Below are 11,536 nucleotides of genomic sequence, written 5' to 3'. Positions count from 1 at the left end.
TTCTGCAACTGATAAACAAGCAACAGGAAACATACCTGGTCCTTTCATCCCAGTTATTCCATGGGAATTATCCCCCATACTAAAAATGCTTCCTTTCATGGATGTCTGGAACATCTCAATTTCCAGGATCTCTTTCCTTCTCTATTCTTTGCCATCTTTTTTCTCTTCCTGGGTCTGAAAATGCCTGTATCCTCCAAGAAAGACCTTTCATAGGCGTTTCACCCTAAACACTCTTCTGCATCCAGAATCCCTGCAACAGCTCTATTTCCATGAAGAGTATCTGGACTCCCAGCTCACTTATCTTCTGAATCCCAAGCCATTATACAGGAGTGTCTGCAGGGTATCTCTCTTTGGCAGGTCCACAGCACTGTAATTGCCCATGTCCCATCCAATACCCATCAATCTCTCTTCCTACCAGCTTCCACTGTGTCCCTAAGAGAATCATCTACACCAGCAATTTCCCACTTTCCCAGGACACACGTCTCTTTCACACTTACATTAAATTATAATAGCTGCCTACTATCACTCTTGAAATATATATATGTATATATATATATGTGTGTGTGTGTGTGTGTGTGTGTGTGTATATATATATTTCCCTTCCTCTGGCTCCAGTTTTGCTGTATCTGGGCTCAGACCACACCATCTCCCCCTTCATGGATACCTTCCATGTTCCCAGTGGTCTGTTCCCAACTCTATAATGCAGTAGAGTGATTTCTAAAACATAAATCTGTTCCTGTCACTCCCCTGTGAAAACTCATCCATGGGGAGTCTGACGAGGCTGCATTTGGGGACTAGACGGAATGAGGAGGGATCTTGTGTCAGCCAGGATTTCTGGTAGACGCCCCTATGCACTATCCACTTGTGGTGGTCGGGGGCGGAGAAGGGGCGGGATTGAGCCCCCTTCCCCCCTCCTCCTTACTGCGGAAAGCTGCAGAGCTAAGGGCACTCACTTCCTATTCACCAGTCAGCAGGGAGGAATCCTCTCAGCAGCCACGTAGGCATTCTCTTCTCTCTGGAGGAAAAGGCCCAGCAGCTGTCGGAGGAAAAGGCTCACCAGCTGTCAGAGCAAAAGGACATGTCGCAGCTAAGTAAGAATTTGGGTGATTCGAGTCCCCCGGCGGAGGCCCCTAAGCCTCCGGTCTATAGCCGCCCTACGGTTCTGATGCGGGCTCCGCCCGCCTCCTCTCGGGCTCCGCCAGTCCCTTGGGATCCACCTCCGATTGATTTGCAGGCTTCATTGGCCGCTTGGCAGGCACCTCAGCCTGCTTGGGAGGCCCCACAGGGCCAGCCGCCTGCCCCAGTGGCTCCCATGGCCCAACCTCCGGCCCTAGGGGGCCCGATGGTCCAGGCTCCCCCTCTGGGAGGCCCGATAGGCAAGCCTCCAACTCCGGGAGTCCTGATGATCCATCCTCCCCCTCCGGGAGCCCCGATGGCCCAGCCTCCAACTCCGGGAGTCCTGATGATGCATCCTTCAGCTCCCGGAGCCCCAATGGCGCATCCTCCCCCTCCGGGGACCCCAATGGCTCATCCTCCCCCTCCGGGGACCCCGATGGCACATCCTCCCCCTCCTGGGACCCCGATGGTGCATCCTCCCCCTCCAGGGACCCCCATGGCGCACCCTCCCCCTCCGGGGACCCCCATGGCACATCCTCCCCCTCCGGGGACACCGATGGCTCACCCTGCCCCTCCGGGGACACCGATGGCCCATCCTCCCCCTCCGGGGACCCCTATGGCTCAGCCTTCAGCTCCAGGAGTCCTGATTCCCCAGCCTCTGACTCCGGGAGTCCTGATGGTCCAGCCTCCTGCTCCAGGAGCCCCGATAGCCCAGCCTCCACCCCCGGCACCCTTGATGGCCCAGCCTCCACCTCCAGGAACCCCGATGGCCAAGCCTCCAGGTCCTGGAGTCCTGATGATCCATCCTGCAGGCTCAAGAGCTCCGATCACCCAGCCTCCAGCTACAGGAGCCCCGATGGTGCAGCCGCCTGCGCCGGCCCCACCTGCGCAGCCTGTGGCTTCCTGGGCCCCACAGGCTCAGCCTCTGATCCTGCAGATCCAGTCACAGGTTATAAGGGCTCCTCCGCAGGTTCCCCAGGGTCCACAGGCCCCGGCAGCGCAGCTGGCCACACCCCCGGGCTGGCAGACCACTTCGCCGGGATGGCAGGCCCCACCGCAAGGCTGGCCAGCCACGCCCCTGGGCTGGCAGACCACACAGGTCACCTGGCCTGCTCCAACGATTGCCTGGCAGGCACCTCTACCTGTGCGCCCGGGGCCACCACCCATCCGACCGGGTCCACCGCCCATCCGCCCGGGCCCCCCGCCGGTGCGCCAGGCCCCACCCCCAATCCGCCAGGCACCTCCACTGATCCGCCAGGCACCGCCACCCATCCGACCTGCCCCGCAGGTCCTGGCCACCCCGCCGCCTCTCTGGCAGGCTCTGCCGCCCCCACCACCTCTGCGGCAGGCCCCACAGGCTCGGCTGCCCACCCCGCAGTTGAGGGCGGCTCCACCAATTCGGGCGGCCCCACAGGTGCCGACGGCCCCTCCAGCACCGCAGATGCCCACCGCACCTCCCGCTGTTCTGCAGGCGCCCCCGGCCGTGATGCCAGCCCCTCTGCCGGCTGCGCTGTCAGCCCCGCAGGCTGTGCACTGCCCACCCATCATCTGGCAGGCCCCGAAAGGCCAAGCTCCGGTGCCACACGAGATGCCAACCTCAATGGAGTTCCAGGAAGTTCAGCAAGCCCAGGCCAGCCTGGCCTGGCAGGCTCCAAAGGCCCCCGGGCATTTCTGGCAGGCCCTGCCCACCCAGGAGGCCCAGAGGCAGGGCCCACCACTGGTTCAACTGGACCAGCCCTTTCACGGGGCCTCCGCCTCCCAAAAGGCCCTGCAAATCCAGCTACCCACCCAGCAGGCCCAGCCCTCGGGCTCGCAGGCAGAGCTGCCAGCCATGCAACTCCAGCCCTCCTGGCAGGGCCCCCCCTCAGCCTTGCAGGGCCAGCCCGGAGCCCCCTTAGTGGGGGCAAATTTTCCCATGGGCTCTGCTAAGTCATTGATGACTCCATCAGGAGAATCCAGGGCCTCCTCTATAGACCGTAGGACCTCTTCAAAAGAACGTAGGACCTCTTCAAAGGAACGCAAGGCTCCTTCAAAGGACCGGATGATCTTCGGTGGCACTTTTTGTGCTCCCAGGGCAATGCCAACTGCTGGAGCACACCTGCCAACTCCCTGGAAAAACTTGCCTGCCGCATCTGAGACCTTTACTGCCACCCCAAGGGTCTTTCCATCTACCTCCCAGTTCCAGCCTGCCTCTTCTAATGCCTTCAAGGGCCCGTCTGCCACCTCAGAGACCCCAAAATCACTGCCACTTGCTCTGCAGGATCCATTTGCCTGCATTGAGGCCTTGCCTGCAGTCCCATGGGTTCCACAGCCCAATGTGAATGCCTCGAAGGCGTCCAAGGCAGGGCCCAGCATCCTGATGGCGATGGCAGCTGCCCCCAAGGCAATGGCCACCACTCAAGAGGCCTCGAAGACCTCCGCTGAGCCTCCGCGTCGTTCGGGCAAGGCTACCCGGAAGAAGAAGCATCTGAATACCGAAGAGGAGGATGGCGGGGGCCAGATGATGAGCATGCGCACCTGGCAGGCCCCCAGGCCCTGGGAAAGTGTGGACTTCAATGACTGGGAGGTTCAAACCCCTATCCAGGTCCTGTGTGACTGGGAGGGCCTGAGCACCTCCCATGGCCTGAGTGGCTGGGAGGGCCCGAGTACCTCCCGGATCCTGAGTGGCTGGGAAGGACCCAGCACTTCTTGGGCCCTGAGTGCCTGGGAGGGCCCGAGCACCTCAAGGGCCCTGGGTCTCTGGGAAAGCCCAGTTAGCCCTCCGTCCTTGATCATCTCTGAGCTCCCTAATCTTGTTCAGGGATTTGGTGCAACCCAAGATGACCCCAAGATGGAGACTCAGCCACTGTCTCCCTTGGATGAGAGAGCAAACGCACTGGTGCAGTTCCTCTTGGTCAAGGACCAAGCCAAGGTGCCCATCAAGCGCTCAGAGATGGTGAAATTCATCATCCGTGAATATAAAGATGAGTGCTTAGAAATCATCAGCCGTGCCAGCCACAAGCTGGAGTGTGTCTTTGGTTATCAATTGAAGGAAATTGATCCCAAAAACCACTCTTATATTCTCATCAACAAGGGTCGGAAGGGTGAAGCAGCATCATCCTATTTAGACAGGCCCAAGTTAGGACTCCTGATGGTGGTTCTGAGCCTCATCTTTGTGAAAGGCAATTGTGTCAGGGAGGACCTGATCTTTACTTTTCTGTACAAGTTAGGGCTGGATGTCCGGGAGACACATGGTCTCTTCGGAAATACAAGGAAGCTCATCACCGAAGTGTTTGTAAGAGAGAAGTACCTAGAGTACAGGAGAATCCCTTTTACTGAGCCAGCAGAATATGAGTTCCTCTGGGGCCCCCGAGCATTCCTCGAAACCAGCAAGATGCTTGTCCTGAAGTTTTTGGCCAAGCTCTATAAGAAAGATCCACGGTGCTGGCCATACCAGTACTATGAAGTGCTAGCAGAGTGTGAGTCTGAAGATTTGGATGAGGATGAGCCTGGCCCCGATGATGAAGCCGATGACCCCACCAGCAGCCCCCCTCCCCGCTAATGTGGTTTAGCCGATATCTCATTGTTCCTTTGGGTCCCCGGCCTGAGGCCACTGACAGGGTGGGGTGGGGGGGACGTTTTGTTTCTGGTGTTTATGTTCCAGTTCTCTGTGTGTAAGTTTGAATTTCAATTTGCTTTCATATCTGCCAAAGCTTTGTACATTTTCATGTGGTGTTGATTTCAACTGGCTACTGTTCTATTTGGTATTTTGGCATCTGTATTTTTAAGTGAGATCTGTGATTCTCTGTTTTGTGTTATAATTGTTATGTTTTGCTATCAGAGTTGTGCTGGCTTTGTGAAATGAATTTGAGAAGCTATCCATCTCATTCTGGTACAGATTATGTAGCATCAAAATAGGCTGTTCTTTGAACGTTAAAATGACTCATCAGTAAAAGCTGTCTGCAGAAAAGTAAATATCTATATCTATATCTATATATAAATATAATTTCAGCATAACATGGAAGTGTTTGTCTTTATTCTAATTTTTATTCTAGATAGTGCAAGCCAAGTTTTACCGTACTCTCCAAATACAGCTGAACATCAAGACAACTACCAGTGATAGCAGAAACCACGGTGACAAAACTGCTTTTCAAAGACAGTGCTACATGCATTGTAATTAGGCAGCGATTGCAATAGGTGGTGAAACGTAAGATTAAAGCAAAAGTAAAACTTAAGTCAGCAAGGCTGAATCAAGAAGAGGTTTTTAATCCTCTTGACTCCTCACAATAATCCTTCAAAGTAGGCATTATTCCCATTTTGTAGGTGAGTGTCTAAGGCTCAAGTAGAATAATTAAATGGGACATGTCTGTGCCAAGGCAATAATGTTGTAATTTGGAGCAGAAAATATTCTTAAGGTTACGTGAGAAGTGAGGACCATCTGCCTGCAGGACCACAGCTACCAAGTTTGTTAGCCACAGGGATGAATTGGCCAAAGGGGCATTGGTCAGTCATGTGGTGGGTGGTGGGTGTCCAGCAGCTCAGGAAATGTGGGTTTCATCAACACATTGACACGGGCATTGAAACACACTCCCTGCAAAACATCCAGGTTTAGAACAGGGAAAAGGAAATACCAGGCTTCACTGAACTGGGGATCCTGCAGATTGCAGGCAGTAGGGGGGAAGGAGGCGGACAACACGGAGGTCTAGCTGAAGCTTCTGGGAGGGGCCATCAGTTGTAACATACAGGGGATGTCAGCTGGCAACGTCTGATGTGCTAAATAGCCTTAGTCAGCCCTTGGGTGCAGGGCCTGGTGTGGGAGGGAGTGGAGGTGGACAGGAGAGTTTCGGAGAAAGATATTCATGCACACCTGACCAGGCTGGTGTGTGCAAAAGGACTTTCCTGAAGGTACCACTGTCTTCACGTGGATTGGGACCATCAGCGCTGCTGCCATCTCTACTGTCCTAGAAGGATCCAGAACCCCACCCCTAAACCCCCCTTCTCTTGGTGAAGATGAAGTTCCAGAGGGTAGGTAAATGGCAAAAGTGGTGTTCGTCTGCCCCCTAGTGGCCTGCCACAGTTCTGTTGCTCCTGCAGTGGCTCAGTGCAGCCCCTGCCGCAGTGAAGAAACACCCCAAATACCTGGGTTTAGGCTAGTACTTGCTTCATAACCCTTGCCCATAATTCTACTTGCATTTGGGCCCAAACGTTTCTTCTTTTCTCTTATGTCATAGGGCAAGGTGAAACCTCCTCTCCACGCCCAATCCAGTTGCATTTAGGAAGCTGAGTTTCTAGAAGAGGAGATGAACTCATAAGATGCAGAGTCCATTCCCCGACTGCCCCCACCCTGGGACCTGCCTGGCTACAGGGGATCTTCGGTAAGTTGTCCAAGTGACCAGGTTTTCCAGAAATTCTGAAGAAGTTTCTTGTAAGCTCCGTGGTTCAGAGAGTATTGGGCTACTGCCCCAATCAGTCTTTAGTTATTTTGACGACAACAGCAAATGCCCATTGAAGGCAACAGCCCTGTCCCAGCTGAGAAGTATCCCCCAAAGAGGCTTTGCTGGGCCAGAAAAGTGACACATAGGTCTAGTATTTCTTATTTGTTTTTAGTTTATTTATTATGTTTTTTATAGTTTTCTCCAAATCATTCACTCATGGGGGACTTGAGCGAGTGGCTTTTTGTGGAGCAAAATTTGGAAAGTAGCATCATATGACTTTGGTGCCATGCTTAAGGTGTGGCTTTACTTCAGGGCAGAAAGGCTCACTTCCCATTGACAATCCTTAATCTCATTTATCCCATCATCGGATATAAAGCAAATACCTAATTTAAGCAATGCCAAGGGCTTAAGACCTGACTAGAGTTAAAATGTAATTAAAGATAAGTTACAATAATAATACAATTGTAACTACAAACAAACAAACTTGATCAAATATTCCACTGAAAGGTTTAAGAAAGAACAGCTGACATTATGAAATCAGAAGGCAGAAAACAAAAATCCAGGAAAATGGGAAACTACAGGGTAAGAAGCAATGAGAGAAAATTCAAGACCCATTATTTCAAAGTTCTAAAATATAGATAAATTTAGTATGAAGATTTTTATTATAAAATGAAGAAACCTAAAACCTCTATAAACTAAATGGGCAAAAGATAACAGGTGACAAAAAACAAAAGAAATACAAATGGAAAATGACATTGTAAACTGTTTCACCTCACTAATACGTGAGGACAATATTACCTATTATAAATATTAGACCAGTATTCCAGCTTTCATTTATTAAATTAGCATAGAATGAAATAAAAGCCCATGGAATATCCAATGCAAATAAAGTTATCATGAAACTGGCACCCAGTTTATACGGCTGATGAAACTATAAATTACTACAAATTACCCTGAAATAAATTCAGTCAACTGCATCTCCAAGAGATTTAAAAATATTAACACTATCTTACCTAGAAATTCTTCATATAGGAATATATTGAATGGAAATAATCTGTAGTGGGGGCAGAAGCTTTTTCACAAGGAAAACTGCTCAGGAAAGTGGAGGAGACATTATGATATGCACAGCTGCCCTCCACCCCCATACAAACATACTAGCATCAAGGTGGTCCACTGAGCTTTCTGCTGAAAAGACCAAAGGCTTCCTCAGAAAACCACGTGCAGTTTTCTCCAGCACAAAATTGTGTGCAGCAAAGCAGAGACATGAAATCTGTGCCTGAAAAATTTGAAAGTGGGTGCTAGCAGGTTCCCATCAAAGCTGTGGAATGATCTCAGCCATTTCCGATTAAGCTGTAGACTCCTCAAGAAGAGAAATTTAAAATGTTTCCCAAAGTGGTGGAATCCAGTGCACTGTTGTACAGAATGTTAAGTTATAAGCAAGGTAATATCTTAGGATGCTTACCTAGAAATGATGATCTGAATTTTAGAATAATACAGGGAATGGTAAAGCAGGGAATGGTAACTAATCCCATGGGTACACCACAAATTCAAGTGAGTGGGCACATTTTTTGGTACCAATAAATAAGTACATTGGTATATCAAAAAAAAAAAAAAAGAGAGAGAGAGAGAAGCCCTACTGTATAGCACAGGGAACTCTGCTCAATATTCTGTAACAACCTAAATGGGAATAGAGTTTGAAAAAGAATATATACATGTATATGTATAACTGAATCACTTCGCTGTACACCTGTAACTAACAACATTGTTAATCAACTATATGCCAATATAAAATATTTTTTTAAAAAAAACAGAAAGAAGCCTCTGACATTTAGATCACAAACTTCCTGTTTTCTTTTGTTTCCAATCCAGAAAGTCCTGTGGGTACAAGAAAGACATGCAGGATAGTAGATCTGGCTTCTCTGGAGGGAATCTCTGGGAAAGGAAGCCTAGCAATCCATCTTTAGAGCACAAGCTATAGTGCAAGCAATGTCATTCTTCCAGATTGTTCAAAGGGTCCTATTGTGAATCCCATGGAGAGATTTATTACACTACTAGTCCACTGGTCTGATCCCCTAATCCTTTAAGATTCTGAAAGTTACTCTGGCTCCTTTTTGTTTTAAGAGAAGAAGCCTACATGGGGAGCCTCCTTCATTCTCAGTTTTCTCCTATTTTTCTTGGTGGCACCGCAGGAATCCTCCTGGGGTCTCAGAGAGATGCCTTCTCAGTACAAATGACTTCACTCTGCGAACTGCCCATCCATTTCCCAGCAAGACTGGCTTTCTTTGCCCTCACTTGTTCAGAGTAACTTCAGCTTGAGGTTCTCAGAGGGTTAATAGAGGGATTGAGGTTGTCCAATCAACCAGCAATAACCACAGAAGCATTTCCTATCTAGTAGCCTTCCTGGGGTGTGTTTTCTAGTGACTCAGACTCTTCCCTGAAACAGAGCCAGCTGGGGCCACAAAGCTGTGGGATTTGAGTGCTGGTTTTCTTGGCTTCTACAAGACATACTTAAAAACATTTTGTTTTGAAATAATTATTGATTCATAGAAAGTTGCAAAGATTGTACAGGACAGTCTTCTGCATCTTTCATCTAATTTCCCCCAATGTTTACATCTTATATAACGGTAGTACAATATCAAAGACATTGACATTGGTACTATGTATATTTCAATGATATTTTATCACAAAAAACTGTGGACTCTGTAAACATCACCTCAATCAACATACAGAACTGTTCCACCACTACAAAGATTTCTCTCATGCTGCTCTTTATAGTCATGTGCATCACTTCCTCAACATCCCTAACCCCTGGCGATCATTGCCCTGTTCTTCTTCTCTGTAATTTTGTCAGTTTGAGAATGTTATATAAATGGAATCTACCTTTGAGTGGCATTTTTTCCACTCACTATAAAGCCTTTGTTATCCATCCAAGTTGTTGTGTGTATCAGTACATAGTTCATTCGTTTGCAGTGCTGCAAAAACATTTACCTATGAAGGACATTTTGGTTGTTTCCAGCTTTGATCTCCTACAAAGCTGCTATGAACATCCCTGTGCATGGGATGGACATAAATATTGTATGGACATAAATTTTCATTTATCTGCAATAAATGCCCCTGGGTATAATCGCTGGGTGGTATGGTAAATGAACGGTTATTGTTTTAAAGAAACTACCAAACTACTTTCCAGAGTGGTTGTAACATTTTACATTCCCACCAGCAGTGTACGAGAGATCCATTTATTTCATATCCTCACCAACAGTTGGTGTAGTCAGTTAAAAAAAATGTAGCTGTCGGGCTTCCCTGGTGGCGCAGTGGTTGAGAGTCTGCCTGCTGATGCAGGAGACGCGGGCTCGTGCCCCGGTCCAGGAGGATCCCACATGCCGCGGAGCGGCTGGGGCAGTGAGCCATGGCCGCTGAGCCTGTGCTTCCAGAGCCTGTGCTCCGCAACGGGAGAGTCCACAACAGTGAGAGGCCCACGTACCGCAAAAAAAAAAAATGTAGCTGTCCTAGTAGGTGTGTCCTAATACCACAAAAATTTCAAAATAAATTTTTGTTTGTTTTATAATATGGGATTTGGGGTGTTCTTTATGTAATCTAGATCTGAGTCATTTATTATATATGCAATTTGAAAGTGTTTTTTTCCCAGTCCATAGTTTTGCTTTTTATCCTTGTAACAGGGCCTTTCACACAGCAAAAGTTTTAAATTTTGATGAAGTTCAATTTACTGATTTTTTTTCTTCTATGTATCATGATTTCATATCTAAGTACTTTTTATCAGACTGTAGGTCCTAAAGATTTTCTTCTGTTTTCTTCTATAAGTTTAATAGTTTTATATCTTATATTTAAATCTATGATCCATTTTGAATTTATTGTGTATGAAGTATGACATTTAGGCCGAGATCCTTTTTCTTTTCCATATTCTTTTTCCTTTTTTTGGGGGGCGGCTATGGATGTCCAGTTGTTCCAGTAACATTTATTGAAAAGACTATGCTTTCAACATCTAATTGCTTTAGCACATTTGTCAAAAAATAGTTTAGCTCTGCTTGTGTGGGCTAGTTCTGTCTCATTGATTTGTGAATCTATCCCTCCAGTGATAACTACACCACCTTGATTACTGTGGCTATTATAAGACTTGAAATCAAGTACAGGGATTTTCCCCACATTATTCTTCTCTTTCAAAATTATTTTTAGCTATTCTAGATTCTTCGACTTTCAATATCAATTCTAAAATAAGATTGCCAATTTTAAATTAAGATTGTCTATAAAAAATTTGCTGGGATTTTTAAAAGAAATTTAGTTAAACTTATATATGAAGTTGGGGAGAATTGATATTTTTTACCATGTTGAGTCTTCCAATCCATAAAGACAGTATATCTCTCCATTTATTTGGATCTTCTTTGATGTCTTTCATCAGCATTTTGTATTTTTCAGTGTACAAGTACTGGATATGTTTGTTAGATTTATACCTAAGCATCTCATTCTTGATGAGTGATTACAAATTATATTACATTTACATTTCAGTTTCCATGTGTTCAATGCTAGTGTATAGAGACTTGTATGTTGGTCTTGTAGCCTGTAGCTTGCTGAACTCCCATGTTAGTTCTGAGAGTTTGATTCCTTAGGATTTCCTATGTAGTCCATTGTGTCATCTGCAAATAGGGACAATTTTATTTCTTCCTTTCTATCTGTATACCTTTTGTTTCCTTTTACTGTCTTGTGCTGAGCTTCACATAATATATTGGACTGGAGGGGTGAAAGCAGATATCCTTGCCTTGTTTTGATGGTGGGGGAAAAAAGTCTTTCACCATTTAAGTATAATGTCACCTGTAGGTTACCTGATGTGTTTTATCAAGTTGAAGAAGTTCCCTTCTATTCTTATTTTTCTTAGGGATTTTATCATAAAAGAGTGTTAAACATTTTATTAAATGTTTTTTCTGCATTGATTTCTTTGATCATGTGATTTTTGCTATTTAACCTATTAACAGTATGGATAACATTAATTTATT

At 47.0% G+C, this 11,536-nt stretch overlaps 1 protein-coding gene across 1 annotated transcript; it reads left to right on the top strand.

The window, feature by feature from the left end:
• Positions 1-974: 974 nt before the first annotated feature.
• MAGEL2 (MAGE family member L2) lies at positions 975-5,093 on the top strand. The gene has a single exon (XM_029239232.1). The coding sequence runs from the start codon at positions 1,079-1,081 to the stop codon at positions 4,655-4,657; it is 3,579 nt and encodes a 1,192-aa protein (XP_029095065.1). The 5' UTR covers positions 975-1,078; the 3' UTR covers positions 4,658-5,093.
• Positions 5,094-11,536: the final 6,443 nt, after the last annotated feature.

The sequence above is a fragment of the Monodon monoceros genome, unplaced genomic scaffold (assembly GCF_005190385.1).
Source record: "Monodon monoceros isolate NGI ecotype Baffin Bay Population unplaced genomic scaffold, NGI_Narwhal_1 Super_Scaffold_21, whole genome shotgun sequence".
In the NCBI taxonomy this organism is placed as follows: Eukaryota; Metazoa; Chordata; class Mammalia; order Artiodactyla; family Monodontidae; genus Monodon; species Monodon monoceros.
This window is presented reverse-complemented; position numbering and strand designations above follow the sequence as displayed.